The 18455-nt window shown below is 39.1% G+C and overlaps 1 protein-coding gene across 4 annotated transcripts in view; it reads left to right on the top strand.

Moving 5' to 3' along the window:
- The window catches only part of srgap2 (SLIT-ROBO Rho GTPase activating protein 2), a 161967-nt gene that overhangs the window by 125167 nt on the left and 18345 nt on the right, over positions 1-18455 (top strand). For all 4 annotated transcript variants that reach the window (XM_055160740.1, XM_020920199.2, XM_055160741.1 and 1 more), the window contains exons 7-16: positions 493-714; positions 1963-2064; positions 3665-3862; positions 4012-4096; positions 5878-5905; positions 6038-6068; positions 8381-8441; positions 8589-8666; positions 10416-10550; positions 12264-12369. In XM_055160740.1, the coding sequence (XP_055016715.1) occupies positions 493-714; positions 1963-2064; positions 3665-3862; positions 4012-4096; positions 5878-5905; positions 6038-6068; positions 8381-8441; positions 8589-8666; positions 10416-10550; positions 12264-12369 (1046 nt within the window). The remainder of the gene's footprint in view (positions 1-492; positions 715-1962; positions 2065-3664; positions 3863-4011; positions 4097-5877; positions 5906-6037; positions 6069-8380; positions 8442-8588; positions 8667-10415; positions 10551-12263; positions 12370-18455) is intronic.

The following is an 18455-nucleotide window of genomic DNA, read 5'->3' as shown; positions in this document are numbered from 1 at the left end:
TACTACTACTACTGCTGTTAGTAATACTACTGCTGCCACTGCCGCTGTTGCTACTACTACTCCTACTGGTTCTACTGCTGCTACTACTACTGCTGCTACTACTACTACTGCTACTACTGCTTCTGCTACTACTGCTACTACTGCTTCTGCTACTACTACTACTACTATTAACTACAGCTAAGAAATGTGGCGTCACACACGTTTCTTTAGTGGTCATTGTAGTACTGCTTTTACAGCTTCTCAGATTGTAGTACTCACCAGCTCTTTACTCTTTTATGTCTAAATTCAAGGGGGAAAAAATCTCACGAGATCATTTTTCTCATGTGTGCTCAATCTTGTGGCAATTTTTGTGAGATTATAGTTCGTTGTAAACCATACATTTCCTGTTTACTTGAGCTGCTCTTGAGCTCTGCTCCCTATTCTACAATTTGTTTTTAGTTGACATCTATAAATCTTTAATTATTTTCCATATTTTTGCGTTGCTTGTTCCAGTGCTGTGACCTGGGATACCACGCCAGTCTGAACCGCGCGCTCAGGACGTACTTATCGGCCGAGCAGAACGTGGAGGCGTCGAAACACACCGGCCTTGAGGCGTTAGAGGGCGCCACTGAGAGTCTGGAGCCCAACGGAGACAAGCAGAAACTGATGGAGACCTACAACAACGTGTTCTGTCCACCAGCCAAGTTTGACTTCCAGTCACATATGGGAGACTCGGTACTACTACTACTACTACCACTACTACTACCACTACTACTACCACTACTACTACCACTACTACTACTGCTACTTCTGCTACTTCTGCTTTTATTACTACTACTACTGCTTTTATTACTTCTACTGTTACTGCTACTACTGTGAAATATTACTATTACTACTACTACTACTGCTTCTACTATTCTGCTTTTGCTACTTTTACTACTACTTCTACTTCTACTTCTACTACTACTACTACTACTACTACTACTGCTGCTGCTGCTGCTGCTGCTGCTGCTGCTTCTACTACTACTACTACTACTATTGCAACTGCTACTACTGCTGCTACTGCTACCAATACTACTACTACTCCTACTGCTTTTACTACTTCTACAGCTTCTACTGCTACTGCTACTGCTGCTGCTGCTGCTGCTACTACTACTACTACTACTACTACTACTACTACTACTACTACTACTACTACTACTACTACTACTACTACTGCTGCTGCTGCTGCTGCTGCTGCTGCTGCTGCTGCTGCTGCTTCTACTACTACTACTACTACTACTATTGCTATTGCAACTGCTACTACTGCTGCTACTGCTACCAATACTACTACTACTACTACTACTACTACTACTACTATTACTACTACTACTACTGCTTTTACCACTTCTACTACTACTACTACTACTACTACTACTGCTGTTACTACTACTTCTGCTATTGCAACTGCTACTACTGCTGCTACTGCTACCAATACTACTACTACCCCTACAGCTTTTACTACTTCTACTGCTTCTACTGCTACTACTACTACTGCTTCTACTGCTGCTGCTATTACTACTACTTCTTCTGCTTCTACTAACTAAAACAATTCCCTAAAAAATAATTTTCCCAGAATTTAAACCCAGAACTTTTTGAACTTAGAATTGTAGTTTTTGTTGGCTGGGCCCACTGTGCATGTTTTCATTTTATCATATGGAGGAAACCTGTTCTAGTTTCTTTTCTGGGCAACTGTTGTAAAATCCAAAGCCAAATCAAATAACTCAAAACTAAAATGCTTTACTGACCCATGAAAAATGTCTTTCCTCCAAAAAAATGCAGCACAAATGATTTCTAAACTGCAGATTTGCTTTGCCTTGAGAATCTAACAAAGTGAACTTCTTATTGTACATTGTATGGCTCTGTATTGTCTGATTATTGAGTTTGAGTCTTTTAAAGCTCTGATTGTGTGTTTTGTTAATTTGGCATGTGATTTTGAAACAGGTGGGAGTGGTATGTGCCCAGCAGCCTCTTGAAGGTGAACTGCTCCAGAGATGTCAGCAGCTCCAGTCTCGTCTTTCCACTCTACAGATCGAAAATGATGAGGTACGGCAGTTTGATCTTGGTTTTGGTATTACACAAACATTGATGGTGCACTGTGTCAGAGTCCTGCACCGGGTACAGGCAAATAGTTGCTGAAACAGGCAGGTTTTTACATTCTGGAATATTACGGGTGGGTCAGGACTAAACCAGGACTACACCAGGACTGCACCAGGAGTACACCAGGAGTACACCAGGACTACATCAAGACTACACCAGGATCATACCAGGACGAAACCAGGACTAAATCAGGACGAAACCAGGATCAAACCAGGTCTAAACCAGGACTAAATCAGGCCTAAATCAGGTCTAAACCAGGTCTAAACCAGGAGAGAGAGAACCCCGAGCCTGTGGAGCAGAGTGTCCGCAAAGTGCGATTGGGTGACTTCCTCCATGCGGGGCGGTGCTCTGCACCGGTCCTTTAGCCTGCAGTCACCTGACGGTCTACATGGGCACACCTCCCAGCCCGTCTCAACAGTGGAAATAATCATTATCACGATTATTTTTGGTCAATATTAAAATTATGATTATTCAAATTATTATTTTTTTAGTTACACGATGCATTTATTCAGCATTTCTCTCTCAAAAAAGCCAAAACACTTTGTTACTGATGCAAAACTTTTAAAATGAGAATAAATATAAGCTACAAACATGCACTTTTGAGCAGTTTTGTGATGTATAAAACATAAAATTAATAAAATATACTTTGAACATGAAATAAGGCCTAGAAAATGTATCCAAAATAAGCTATATATCCAGCTGTTCTACAATCTCTATACTTATTTATATAAAAAAATATCCTAAAATAAACTTTGTTAAGCTTTAAGTCATTTAAACCCGATTATATGAGTTTGGAGATCGTTTGACACAGAAATCGAAATTGCGATCAAAATTCGATTAATTGCACAGCCTTATGACAGTAGCCTGATTCATCAGCCAGTTTCACTTAGTTGTCTTTCCCCTTGATAAAATTCACCAAACATTCTCTTTGTTCCAGCTTTAAATCCTCGAGCTCGGGAATCGTTGCCAACACAGAATATATGGCTCTTCACTGATTGGCTGGTGGCCGAACTTGCACTTCTGGGGTTTTTGCGAACCATTTAGTGTATTCTGATTCCTGACCTAGTCGCTGGAGAGAAATGAAATTGCAGTAGGTGGCACCAGCCTGGCTATTATGACAGAAAACCACTACAAAAGTTACACAATTCACCTTTAATGCAATAATATCTCCATTGAGACAAGCGGTTAGCAGACCCTCCACTAGAAAAGTTGAGTTGCACCTTTAAGGATTCGTAACCCTGATCTCAGCCCTTTTTCTTGTCTAGATTTGTTATTGGCTTTTTCAGTCTCCTGCACCTGTCACCCATCTGCTCTTCTATCTCTCCATTACATCATTCACTTTCTCATTTTTTCCTCACTTTGTATTTTATGACTATTGACTTATTTTTAATTTGTTAGAAATGCCAGTATATTGATGTTTCTCTAGTAATTCATTGCTCTATTCTATTTGCGTTTATTATAATTGTCAGTGATCACAATTATATATCTTTGTTGCAGTTTTTAGCTCTTCTTTTAAGTATCTCCATGTTTCCTCCCTTGTTTCCAGGTGAAGAAGACGATGGAGGCCACTCTCTCCACCATCCAGGACATGGTGACAGTGGAGGACTACGACGTTTCTGAGTGTTTTCACCATAGCAACAGCATGGAGTCTGTCAAATCTTCTTTCAGCGAGTCCTACCTGAGCAAACCCAGCCTGGCCAAAAGGAGAGCCAACCAGCAGGAGACTGAGCAGTTTTACTTCACTGTATGTGGCATATGTTACAAACAATAATATTTTTAAGATTAGCGGTTGGTTAGATCCTAGATAAATCCTGGTTAAGCTTTGAAACAGTCTAGATGTCATCTAGAACTGGCTTCATGAAAAGATAAATGGTGTACCTTTCTCTGTTGTAGAAGCTGAAAGAGTTTCTGGAGGGCAGGAACCTAATCACCAAACTCCAGGCCAAACACGACCTCATCAACAAAACCCTGGGAGAAAGTGAGTACAGCTGTTTGAACCAATCTCCTGCCTCTAGTCTCCAGTTAAAGTGAAAGAGCCCCGGGTGGAACATGGCTGATACCTGCACATGATCTGATACAGCCTCAAGCCGACGGGGCAAAATGTCACGACAACGCAGCGAATCGAGAAGTCACGTTATTGCTAAATTTCATTGAAAGTTCCAAAACAAAACCATCTTCATATCTGCTAAAATCGAGTGTTGATGTTTTGACATTGTTTGTTTTGGTTTGGTCGAGCGCTGTCCTGTGATTGGTCCACTGGTGGATTTGAGCTCACACGCAACAGCGGGATCAGTCCAGAATGGGCTTTTGATCATTTTTAGATAAATATTGTGAGAATGTCTGTCAACATGTCTGCAGAAATAATATTGTGTCTTTTATTGGTAGAAGCAGGCGTGCTGTAGTTTGACAGTAGCCATGTGTGTGCAGCTTCAGGGAATCATGTGGGACTCACAGGAAGCATATCCGATACACTGAGTGTTCAGATTAAGCAGGAAGTGTGGTTTCCACATTTATTTACATTAGGAAAACAATACGTTATTCTTTCATATACAGCCTATAATTGAAATGTATTTATTGATGTAAGAATTATTTGGAGAAATCATCTCTATTAACTTTGAAAATATGTAAAATTACCGTTTTACCGTTTGCTTTTACTGTAATTTCTCTTATGCCAGTTTAAAGTGCAGTGTCATTTTAAGTTTCCTCTCAATGTACCGTATTTTCCGGACTATAAGTTGCTTCGGAGTGTAAGTCGCACCAGCCAAAAAATGCGCAGTGAAGAAGAAAAAAAACATATTTAACTCGCCGGACTATAAGCCTCACTTTTTGGGGAAATGTATGTTGTAAAATCAGAAACGAGGAACCAACATTTCATCTTCAAAGTCAAGTTCTAGTAATAAAAATAGAACAGAGAACAACAGACTGAATAGGCGTTAATATGTTAACGTAACATATTAACAGTTATTCAGGTTATTATAGCCTAAACAACATAACACAGGTTTACCAAACTCTCCATCTCACTCCAAATCACTAAATCCACTGAATTCTTCACCCTCGGTGTCACTTCTGAGCAACCCCTGGAGATAAACCATAGATCCATGAGGTAAACAGAGTGCCGCTTCCTTTTCTGCATAGCTGTCGTCAGACGCCTTTCTGAATCCTGACAGGATGGTTTCGATTGCCATTGAAGTTCAGACTTTGTCGATTCATCCAGTGACTTCCAGGAAAGTTACATGGTGCCACCCGCCTGGTTGCTGTAAAGCCAGTCGATCACAAGTTTCTCACTCACTCCAAACTTTCTTTCTGCTGCTTGATTACTGTTTTCGGCTGAATATTTCACTATTTGCAGCGAGACAGCGGCTATTTCTACAGGAGGCATGTGCAGTAGAGCAAAGTGACAGTGGTACAGGAGTAAAAGTAGTACTAGATACTGACACACGAGCCTAGAGCGCCCTCTCACAGCTGGCAGTCTGGAAATTTTAATATATAAGTCGCAGGAAACACCCAAACCATGAAAAAAGTGCGACTTTTAGTCCGAAAAATACGGTAATAACAGTGTACAGTAGACTATGTGAATCTAGTGTAAGCATAAATGTGTTTATATAGAAGTACTTTGTGTTATGAACATGCAAGAGTGACTCAGAAGCGTAATACTCAAACACGTTGCCCTCATGTGTAAATGGAAGTTGTTTCTTTATGGTCTCTCGCTCTAATCTTGTCACATCCTCTCTCCTGTCTCCTGTTTCCTGTCTCCTTCAGGTCAAAAGACTGACTGTTGCATTGCCAGGTAGGTGTGGCCCAAAGAGGAAATCTGCTAAACTTAGAATTTCACTATATATTTTAGCACATGTGTTTACAAAATGTGCTTTGACAGCCTCTAGTCTTACATGTATTTTTTGTGTGTGTGTGTGTTTTTTAGTGGACGGAGGAACTCAGCTGTACGGAAACAGGTACAGTTTTTATTGCTGCATTTGTGTACATGCTTTTGTCCCATAAAATTTCACTGTTAAAATCACTTCCTGATAAAAATAATATTGCCTAGTGATGATCAATATTAAGTACATCTCTTTTTAATTCATAAATTCATTCTAATTCATAAATGGGGTTTATACAACAAAACCTAGGGTCATTAAACTAAGAGTAAACTAGGTCTGCATCTGGACTAAACCAGGCCAAAGTAGGTCAAAACTCAACCAGAACTATCCAAAAAAAAACTCTAATGATGTACTAACCTGCTACTGCAACCTTGACAAGTGTTTTTTTTCCCCCCACAAATACAAATACAAGTTTTGTTCAATTTTCTGTCTCTGACTAAATGTATATATTTTATTTCCATAGTTCTACCTATTTTTTTAGCCAAGACAAAAATAAAGCATGTTTTTTATTGTGTTTATTACATTGAAAAAGATAGAAAACCCATATCCTTTCATAAACCTGACCTCACCTGCTTGTTTCTATAGAAGTGTTGTTCCTTTGCTATACTATTCCACTGTATAGAATAAGAATGTTCCAAAGAAGGGTTTTAACTTTCTATTTCCATGAAACCAGAAAGTTACACACTGTACCTTTTAATTGACAGTTCACAATTGACTGTCTCCCTCTGGTGGATATTAAGTTTAGTAGCTGTCAGCACTGATTTGAACAAAGGTTAGTTATTTGCTATCTCGGTTTATTCATATTAATCATTACTATCTGGGTCACTATCTCATTCATATTACATTATGAGCATGTTTTATCCATGGCACGTGCTGATATGTTCGCTTTGATTCAGTTATGACTAAAACCCAACAAACAAAGAGAAAACCCGTCTCATAGCAACAGAGCGCTCCCCCGAGTGCCTGCTGTCTCTGCCCTGTCCCTGTGAATCTGTGTACCCAGGCAGAGTGTGGAAATCATACCAACGTGTTCTACTCATTCATCTATTTATTATTCATTCATTGATTCAGTATTATTATTGGATTCAGTGATTAGTGTCACATTAAGGGACTAGAGCAAACTGCAGGTACCTCACAATTTTATGAAAGCGCAATAATACACCAGATTACAACTGTGTCACAGTTTTGATGTGATAATCAATATTTTGATAAGAACCAAATTTTAATAACAGAATTTCTTTGTTAAACCACTACCTGCACAAACGTAATACGCACTACACTCATTTTAATTATTTAATTAATTCATCAGTATATATGTCATTCAGTTTAATTAATTCATCAGTATATATGTCATTCAATTTCATTAATTCATCAGTGAATATGTCAAATGTATGTAATGTTACATAAACAAGGTTCAAAACAAGCAACAAAATCATAGCACAGTTACAAAATAAGTTGGTTAAATAGGTGATAAAAATACTCATGGTGATGTATTGATAAAGCAACCAACAATATAATATAATAACCATATATTAGCCTGATTCATCAGCCGGTTTTACTTTGTTTTACTTTGTTTCACTTCGTACAAAACGTCTGACCTCGCAGCCTTAGAATTCGTTCGCTCGACGGTAGGCAGGTACTTTTTATCATTTAACCAGTCACTGCTATTTGGTCATGATGTATGTAATGCGCCGCTAATGGGGCTAACTTGTATATTAAGCTTTTCCCAAATCCTGTAGGAAGAAGGGCAATAACATCTTTCCCCTTGATAAAATTCACCAAACATTCTCTTTATTCTGGCTTTAAATCATCGATCTTGGGAATCGTTGACAACACTGAATATATCACTCTCTGCTGACTGGCTGGTGCCCGAACTCCCACTTCCGGGGTTTTTGTGAACCGTCTGTTGTATTCCGATTCCTGACCTAGTCGCTGGAGAGAAATGAAATTGAGCGGAGGCACTAGGCGGCACCAGCCTGGCTAACAATACTGATGCTTTATGATCAAATGTACTCACCATGGGTCTTTTTTTCTTTTGTTTGTTAGTGGTTTAATTTTGATTTAGTCCAAAAATTTGATCATAATCAGAATTCAGATTTTATAGTTTATCCCCAGGGGAAACTCTTCACTTAAAACCCTGAAACACTTAAACCCCTGAATCTGTTTAAATTGCTTGGAATAAGTTGTATTTATTTTAGAAATATTCAAATAAGATTTGGTAATGACTATTTATTCCGTTAAAAGAAAAAAAATAATAATTTGATGCACTTAAAAGTAAGGTCTTCAAACTGTGACTAAAATAATAAGTAAATGTGTTTAAGATTTTCACTTTATTCCTTTTTTTCCTGGATCACTTATAATATCTCCTTTTGTCTGTTTGTTGCCAGGACTCTGGAGAAGCCATTCCTCTGATGGTAGAGAGCTGCATCCGCTTCATCAGTCGTCATGGTGAGGAGATCACATGGCTCTGATTTCCTGAGTCTGATTGGTTCATTGTCGTCTTCTGTTAAATGTTTCCGGGATTGAGTAAACAACTTTAAATGTGTAATGTAAACTGCACATGTCTCTAACACCTGTGTCTGTGTGTGTTTGTAGGTTTACAGCACGAAGGCATTTTCAGAGTGTCTGGATCCCAAGTGGAAGTCAACGACATCAAGAACGCCTTTGAGAGAGGTACCAGCATACAAAACGTACACACTCACATCTGCTACAACTGACACGGGCACGCATTTTGAAGTACGATATTAACCCTGCCAAAAAATCCACAATATACAGGCCTAATTACTATATCGACTTATCGTTCAATACATGAAAAATTGAACATTATTTTTGGGGTCAGTATTTACCGTGGGTAAATGCAATGTGCCGCTTCTAGACACAACTGAACAACTGAGTCACTGCGAACACGCCAACAATCCTCCAACCCTCCCTATGCACCACAACTGAACAAAGACGAGAGTCACCGTGAACTCACCAAACAAAATCCGACTGAGCCATCTAACTGTTGCGTTTCATTGCAGTCCGGTGCGGTTTATTTGTGAAAAAAGTTTGAAAATAGACCATTCTTTGACAGTGTGCTTTATAATCCAGGGCGCCCTATAGTGCAAAAAATACGGTAGTTTGGCCCACAACTTAGTCACAGGTTTTAATTTTGGCTCTCTGTGAATTTGAGTTTGACACCCCTTCTTTAGTAGTTAGAATACATCTAGATTGAGTCTTAGAAGTTATCTACTCAGCCCTCCTCACCCTTTGTTATCTAATTGTAGTACAGGAAAAGAACAAAAACTTTCCACTAGTACAGCGAAAAAGTACCCACGGTAAATATTGACCCCAAGAGTAACTGTTCCTTCTTTCATATACTGAACTATAAGTAAATATAGTAATTATAGCGACAGGCATAACGTCTAGGTCCTATGAATTCCTATCCTTAAACTGTGCATGTGCATAGACAACATTTATGCTTGGTTATACAGCAAAGCACACAAACAGACTGCTCAAACACGTGCAAATTAAATCAAATATAAAACAATTGCACATGGTTACAAGTCGAAGAAAAGGGCATGTTTCCATATTGCAGGACAGGTTCTGTTTCACCCCGACTGACCACCAGAGGGCAGTGCTAAAAGGTCCTTTCGCAAATGTGCTCTAAAAACGAAATGCGAATACTTGCAGTTCATATTTTGTTACTCCTTTCAATGTTTGAAAATCTGTTACACCAGCAGCTAGAAATGTATTCGGAAATCACTTTCTTTTTCTTTTTTTTTTTTTTTACTTATTTAGCGTCTAATGTCAAATATAGTAGTGTCATGTGTAGTAGTTTGAACTTTTAGATGTACTATATCAGATGTAATATTTGTTGTAGTTGTAGAAATCATAGTATTGAATAGTATATTACATATTACCCTCTGGTGGTCAGTTGGGGTGAAATAGAATGGGAAATGGAAGTAGTATTAGTAGTTTTAGAATTGTAAGTAAACTTAAAGGTCCTATATTGCACAAAATGGATTCATGTGACCTTTTAGCCATGTTAGAATGTTGTTGCCTTCTAAAAGTCATACCTCAAGTTGTGTTTTGTTTCATTCACACATGTTTGAGTAATCCTTTATTATTAGTACCTGTCTACATCTCCGAAGCTCAAAATGCTCTGTTCCACCTTGTGATGTCATGAAGTTGTAAACAGCTTTTTGTCTTTTGTTCAGTAGAGATTGGAAATTCCAGGACTGAAATTATCCACATGATTCTAGCAAAGGTGTATGGAGTTCAAAAACAACAAAGCCAACATCATAGCATAGAGTAGATCAGAAAATATAGGCCTTTAAACATTTGCTATGTGGTGTCTGCTTGACTAATGATATTTAAAATAACTTGAGATCTGGAGTACTTCTTTCATATCTCCCTCTGTATTGTTTTCCCCTGTTAAAGGTGAGGATCCTTTGGCCGGAGACCAGAACGACCACGACATGGACTCTATTGCTGGAGTCCTGAAGCTGTATTTCCGAGGCCTGGACACGGCTCTGTTCCCAAAGGAAGTCTTCCATGACCTCATCTCCTGCGTTTGTACGTCTCCTCTGCTCCATCTGTCTCTGTGTGTTTCCTCTGCACGGGACACCATTGATTAGGGCACAAGTCAGGGTGCACTGAAGCTGTAGTGCTGTTTTGTCACCAGTAGGAGCATACTTCTTATTAGTATTATGAATTTCTCTGGGATATTGTAAAAATCTATGACATGCATAGATCATAATATTATATTTTGTGCATTTTAAATTCCAATAATCAATTTAAGGCACATTAATAAAAGGTATAGGTCCACTGTAGTACATTTTTATTAACTATTTAAGGTCCTATATTACTCAAAATTTACACTTGTGAGCTTTAAGACATATTAGAATGTTATAAACTCATCAAAAACAGACCTGGAGTTGTGTTTTGTTTCATTCACACATGTTTGAGTAATCCTATATTATTTGTCTGCCTACATCTCGAAAGCTCAAAAAGCTCTGTTCCACCATGTCATGTAGTGTTACCTTTTACTTTTTGTTTAGTAAAGATTGGCTGTTTTAGGGCTGAAATCATTCAAATGATTCTAGTGACAGCAAAAAAAGAAAAAACAAAACAGGATTTGTGTGTTATTTGTATAAATGAAACAAAAATAGTGTATAGAAATAGTAATAGTGTATACCTTCTTATTCAGACTATAAGTCGCACTGGACTATAAGTTGCACTTTTTGGGGGAAATTTTTTTTATAAAATCAGAGACCAGGAACTGACATTTTATCTTGAAAAGCAAGTTCTAGTAATAACAACAGAACAGAGAACAATAGACTGTTAATGTCACACATGACCAGTTCTTCAGATAAACTATAGCATAAACAACAGAACAGAACAAGTTTACCAAACTCTCCATCTCACTCCAAATCACTAAATCCACTGAATTCTTCATCCTTGGTGTCATTTCGGAGCAACTTTGTGACCTCCAGAGGTAAACAGGGCACCGCTTCCTCTTCTGTGTAGCTCTCATTAGACTCAGCATCAGTTCCAGTTAGAATTATTCTGTCCTTTCTGAATCCCGACAGGATGGTTTTGGTGTCACTGAAGTTCAGGCTTTGTCCGTCCATTCAGTGACTTCAAGGAAAGTTACATGGTGCATCCTCCCGGTTCCTGTGAAGCTGTGTTCTCCATCCCCGCTTTCTGCCAGTCCCTCACAAGTGTCTCGCTCTCTCCAAACTTTCTTTCTGCTGCTCGATTACCGTTTTCGACTGAATTTTTCACTACCTGCAGCAGGACAGAGGCCCTTTCTGCTGGAGACATGTGCAGTAGAGTGGGAAGTGACAGTTGTACAGGAGTAGCAGTATGAAGTCGCAGGACCACCCAAACCATGAAAAAAAGTGCAACTTATAGTCCAAAAAATACAGTAATATGGGAACTTTATATTCTCTCAATTTTGCATGGTACATCTCCTTTAAGTTTATACTTTGTTTGAATAGTTTTGAACCATTGCACTTGACTCATCCTTCAATTAGAGCAACCTGTCATGAGCAGAGGTTCATGTTCAGGAATACCAAGCTGAAGGAAAAGAAAATTGAGAAAGAATCAACTACATTCACCTGTAATACCAAACCAAAACAGAACTAAACAGTACTGCGCATATGGAATTTTCAATGGAGCCAAATGCATAAAGCCACACTAAAACTATTAAGTGAAAATGTGATTAATATGGACTCCAAGGTAACTCTGTTTGTTGAAAAAATAAATGTCTGGTGTGTTTTTCAGCCATGGAGAGCCTTCAGGAGCGGGCGGTCCACATCAAGAAAGTGCTACAGCCTCTGCCAAGCAAAACCCTGATCATCATGAGATACCTCTTCGCCTTCTTAAACCAGTGAGTCTCTCTACACACACTGGGTCTCTCCACACACACTGGGTCTCTCCACACACACTGGGTCTCTCCACACACACTGGGTCTCTCCACACACACTAGGGGTGGTTCAGATTGGGGATGGACCAATGAAGCAGGTTCTGGGTTGCTGTTTCAAGGATAATTTGTGTTTTTACAAAGACCACGAACATCATTAAAAATCATTTCCATAGGCCAGGGAAGATTTTTAAATTATACATGTATCCCGAATTTTGTCATCGCGCAGTGTATACTGGGAAGAACCCTCCAAAAAAGGGAGCATCAAATCGCCATGTTTGATTTCCCAGTGGGATGCGTCTATTGCCAAAGTCAATCTTTTCAAGTCTTATGAACCATATCGCTTTTGTTTCTGGTTCTGATATTGTCATATTTTAGTTATGGGATTTGGACATTGTAATTGTGTGGTTGGCATTGACTTTTTAAATTCATAACCAAGGTGGAGTGAGGGATCAGGATTTTGCTTTGATTGCGCTTCACATACAAAATGTTCGCTGCAAAATCGGGCTGATTTCTTCGGCAGTCAAAGGTTACCTTTTTGGTCCTTCCTGTGTATCAGTACTGCCCGTCGCCTTCGCCTTTCACTGCTTTTCATATCCGTTGGGAAGGGAAACAGTTTGAACGGAGGTTTAAAGTCACACAGATCTGATTCCCTTTTGTAATTATGGAGTTTGCAAACTTCTGAAGCCCGTTTTCCACTCTTAGGACGTGCAACAACCACACAATTACGATGTCCGAATCCCGTAACTAAAATATGACAATATCAGAACCAGAAACAAAAGTGATATGGTTCAAAAAACTAGAAGTGATCGGCTTTGACAATAGACGCATCCCACTGGGAAATCAAACATGGCAGTTTGATGTTCACTTTCACCTCCCAGTATGCATTGCGCGATGACCGGAAGTCCAAAATTCGGGCTGCATGTATTGTGACTTGCCAAAAGAGATTAGATCTGTAATGTACATTTCTCAGACTATGGTGCTCCTCTTGTCCATGTATTCTGTAGGTCAGGCTGTTATTGTTCATATCTGATTTACTAAGTTGTATTAGGAGCTGCTTTTACCCCTGGTTCTTGGGCTTTAAGTCTTCCTGTGTATATACTACCTTCCTGTTACTTCCAGATGTAAGTCAAGTATTTTGCTCAATGACACAACACCAGTTTGCATATTACATTTGTGGGAGCGGAAACTGAACCACCTGGAAACCTGCTACTTTGTTTAGTCCTGGGTTATGCCTGTGTTAGATATTAGTGTGAGGCTTAGAGGTGCATTGTGTAACTTTTCTGGTAGAGGGTCCGTCAAACGCTTTTCTGTATGAAGGTGTTATTGCTTTGTTTGGAATGTTTCACAGGATGGTATTAAACCTTTCTATCTTCATGGAGACCAAATCAGACCAACTTACAGGTCAGATCTGTGGAGAGGCGACCCAGCTCACAGTCAGAATTCCTGTTTTTCTAGATATTTTTGAGCTATAAAACCACCTGTAATTTAATAAATGTAAGCTAGAGCTGTTTATTGTCATACTGTGGAACATTCTAAGCAAACAAATGACATATCCATAGAAATAAGCAGCTGACGGACTCTCCAGCTGAAAAGTTACACAGTGCACCTTTAAATTTTATTTAAACCAGGTTAAAACGTGTTTAAGGTTTAGGGGTAACTAGTCTTAGTTAGGGCTGGGTATCATTAAGAAGTCGCTGATACGATACATACCTCGATACATGAGCCACGACACATTTCTCGATACAATGAGCTTTCAATTCGACATGATATATTTCAAATTGATTTGTTCAATAAAAATACGAAGACTAAATCATGGCTGTGACACTAAAAGTCTTTGTTAAACCACTTCTTGTACAAAGTTCATATGAAACACAAACATTTTACCCAGTGAAAATGTCAAATGTGTCACATAAACAAGTTTTCTTCCAATAAACTAAGCAACAAGTGTAGCGCTGTAACAAAATAACTGAGTAAAAAATACTCTTGGTGATATATCGATAGAACAGCTCACAATATTGATGCTGTATCGCACTAAGCGATATGATATATTGATATTTCGAAATTTTTGCACGCCCCTAGTCTTGGTGTACCTTTAACTTAAACCAGGTGTAAATGATGTATGTAAATGATTCTGATGATGTTCCGCCACCTGCTTGTCTCCATGGAGATGCTATTGAATGGAAGAAATTGTATTTACCTATTTTTATGCATTTTTCCTATTACAGATGTTTTTATTGCTAAAAAATATCTGGAAAACATGCATTCTCATTGCAAGCAGGGCCACCTCTCCACAGACCTGAGCCTGGTGGCATCACTTGCTGCTGTCCATGGAGATAGTAGATGGACAAGTTTAATGCCATACTGTGAAACATTCCAGACAAGGGGCTATTTTAGAGAAGTTGCTAACTTCATAAGCTTGGGTTGTTTGGCTTTGTTCAGTTTTAGATCCAATTTAGAGCTTTATATTATAGTTTAGCTCTTCTCTGGAATTGAGTCCCAGTTTAGACCTGGTTTAATCCTACTTTAATCCAAGTTTAGTTTTCTCAAATCTAGTTAGTCCCACCCTGGTTTAGACCTGTTTTTCTTACTTCTCTAATTTAATCCTCCGTATTTTTACTTCTAGATCTTAAGTACGTGACGTTAATGTCATGTGATTTGTAAATGCCGAAGAGATGACCGTGTGTACCTAATAAACTGTCCACGGCGCATACATCTTTGCACTCGCCGTATTAGGAGAGGTACAGCACAAATATTCATTCTTGAACCCAGCCTCGTCTCTAAGGAGTTCTTGAACTTTCCGTTTCTAGTCCTGCTTATTTGCACAGACATTCACCTCCGCCACACTTCACTACGCAAACTTCATTTTGTGGAAGAATTTGTGGCACCAACCAACTCATCAGATAGACATATATACAAAACTGAAACTCATAAGACTTTTGTATATTTGAATTGGACAGTAATAACCAAATGAATGTGAAAATAAATACACTCAGAAGAATGCAGCTCAACTAATAGAGGGGGAAGGGGGATTTCTGGTAAACTTAAGACATTGTGAATATAGTAAATATTATTGTGTCTTGTTCTATTGTGCAATTAATTGAATTTAAATGAGATCAAGTTTCAGTCATTTTGTCAATTGTCAGTATACTTTGGTCTTTTTAATGGTGAGGGCTCCAGCCAGCATGTGGTTTGGAGCAGAGTTCAGACTTTTGATTTTGTGTTAAATCATAATAATGTCAGTGTTGTTTCTCTTCATTAATTAATGAAATAGTCAACATTTAAGAACATCATAGATCATTTTTTATTGGACTACAAACTGGTTTTAATACCAAGATAGCAGGATCTAAATTGCAATGCCTAGTAAGTAAATAAGCTCTATAACAAAGATTGAATACCAAAAACCTGAATCAAATTTAAATAAAAAAAATATATATCAAAAGTTCAGTAGAAATTATCTTTAGATCACTCATTATAACTAGTAGACCAATGAACCTGAATTAAATCCAGTTAAAATTGAGCTGATTTTTTTATTGGTAATGCTGACATATCTTTCATTTTACCCTGTGGTTATACTCATACTATTACTAAAAAGTTTAAAGTGAACTCTGTAACTTTCTTTTCAATGGTTTTCCGGCTGATTGTCTACATTGAAATGTCATTGCTTTGCTTGGAAGAATATTCCACAGTATGACATTAAACTCGGAGACAAGACAGTGACACTACCAGGCCAAGTTATAGGTGGAATAATAAAGAAAAGACACCTGCAAGACAGAGAAGTTTAGAAGATTCCTGACAAAGCAATAACATACTGTATAAATACTGTAAGTGTTCTGTGTGAAGGCTGGTGTCCAAATGGCTGTGTGAAGCTGGAACAGTGTAAGCTGTTTTTAGTCATCTTTTTCCCATGAGCCTCTGCCAAAGCCCCACTGCAGTGCTGTAGTGTGTGGGGATCAAGGGTGTGTAATATGTGTGTTAGTGAAGTCTAGTCACAATGGAGAAGTGGTGTGAGCAGGACACTTGTTTCCACCATGAGCGTATGTCCTGCTGTAACAGATCTATGGGCCTGCAGCAGTACACACTGTATGAGGAGTTATCAAGAGTCAAGTTGTGCCCCTGGTGAAATGAAGGGACAACAATGCCATCTAGTGGGAAACAGCTCTATGCACATGACTCCCAGTTGTCTACTAAAACATATTTATTCATCATCATCTTTTATTCTGAACTCATGGTCCATTTTTAACAGACAAGGACAGTGACATTACACAACAACAAACATTTATGTTTTTAAAAGACAACCATACCAGTGTCTCCACATGTTGGACTGAACTTATTGCACTGAATCTCATATATGTGAGTAACATTATTATTTCATTGTCTGATTTGTTCAGTCTGCAGATAAAACTGTACATTAAGTTCTTAGTGCAGTTTGCAAAGTGTTCACTCATGCAGTAACAAACATCTCAGTCGCACTCGTCCATCGTGGCCTCCTCAAAAGCACCCGTAAAGTGCCACTGTAGGCCACCCGCAGTCTTTGCAAACTTTGTGATGAATATGTGAGCAGCATAGCATTCGATAGTTGACGCACTTGTGGACTAAACACTTTTAGGCGAACTACAAACTAACTACTAACTACTAACATTTCTGACTAATTATGAAGATTATTGATAATAACAAACTTGCACAATGGGAAGAAGGAAGAACAAGAAAAGATGTGGTGTTATGATGATCACTGAGAACCATACATCCAAACAGCTCATTGAGGCTGCTTTACACCATTGTCCTGAAACAATGGAGGAAGGCCTTCAAACAAGTCTTGATTTTGAGCAGGTTCCTCAACCTGAAATCCACATCTGTCCTGTCACAGTTCAGGAGACAGAGCAGCAGAGCATGTCCCATTCTCCACAAGCTGTTAACATGGGTCCAAAAATGGACAATGGAGCCAAAGATGAGGGATGGAAAATTTACTCAAAACGGAGATGGAACAAGAAAAGGCTGGAGAACGCAGAACCAGCCCAGACATCTCCAGCTCCCGGGGACCTTCATCTAACCAAAGGCCCAGGAAAGCACATGGTTCTTTCCCTAAGAAACAGGGCAGGTCTAGACCCAATCCTATAAACCAGAACCATGAAAGCACTAAGACAAGATGATGGTATCCATGTCCTAACTGGAGAAAGGAGGCTGCTGTGAACAACCCTAATGCTGAACCAAGGTATGCCAAGAAACCCTTGAAACAGAACAATGAGGCAGACACCTGTCCAGCATATAGAAATTCTGTCCTAAGAGGAGGAGACAGACCTTTTAATACTGGACAGGGACAAACCATTGATGGCAGACCTGGTGGTCATAACAAAGCTAATATAGAGACCCCCCAAGGTCCCTAAAACGACCCCAACCAGATGGGGATGGACCAAAATTGAACAAGGCACAAACTGAAGCAACACAAGCTTCACAGGAGTTTGTGCCAGCTCCTCTACTCAAAGAAAATGTCTGGTTTAAGAGAATGGAAAAACCCTAGAGGTCAATGAGTCCAGGCAGGCTGCTGAGGAGGTTATAAATGATGGACAAAATTGGTGGAAACCCCCTCAGCCAATTGAGGTGTATTCTCAGAGCTCACCGAAAGAACAAAGACCACCAAGACGTCTCCCAAGAAAGCTTCTAAAAGTATACAAACTTGGCAGTCTCTGAACTTTCAGACCCCTAAGGTTATTGAGGTGTATCATTCAGAACCACCAAAAAAACAAAGACCACCCAGACGTCTTCCAAGAAAGGCAGGTGACCGTGGAACTCCAGCAGGACATGGTGAAGAGAAACCAGCTCCAAAGCCTGGAGTTATTTAGATGTATCCTTCCAACCCACCAAAAGAACAGAGACCACCTCAAGCAACCCAGGTCCCAACACTGAATAATGAGCCTGAGATTCCTTCCATCTGCCTGATTGAGAATGAACAGGGTGCTGACAACGCTACAAATGATGGAGTTTGTACAAATGCCATTGCAGAGTCACAAACTCCCGAAAAGAAAAACTGTGGCGGGAGTAGTAAACAAACTTTG

The sequence above is a fragment of the Boleophthalmus pectinirostris genome, unplaced genomic scaffold, assembly GCF_026225935.1.
Source record: "Boleophthalmus pectinirostris isolate CB_2022bp ecotype Guang Dong unplaced genomic scaffold, ASM2622593v1 HiC_scaffold_3, whole genome shotgun sequence".
Lineage (NCBI taxonomy): Eukaryota > Metazoa > Chordata > Actinopteri > Gobiiformes > Gobiidae > Boleophthalmus > Boleophthalmus pectinirostris.
Note: the sequence above shows the minus strand (reverse complement) of the source record. Positions and strands in the feature narration are given on the sequence as shown.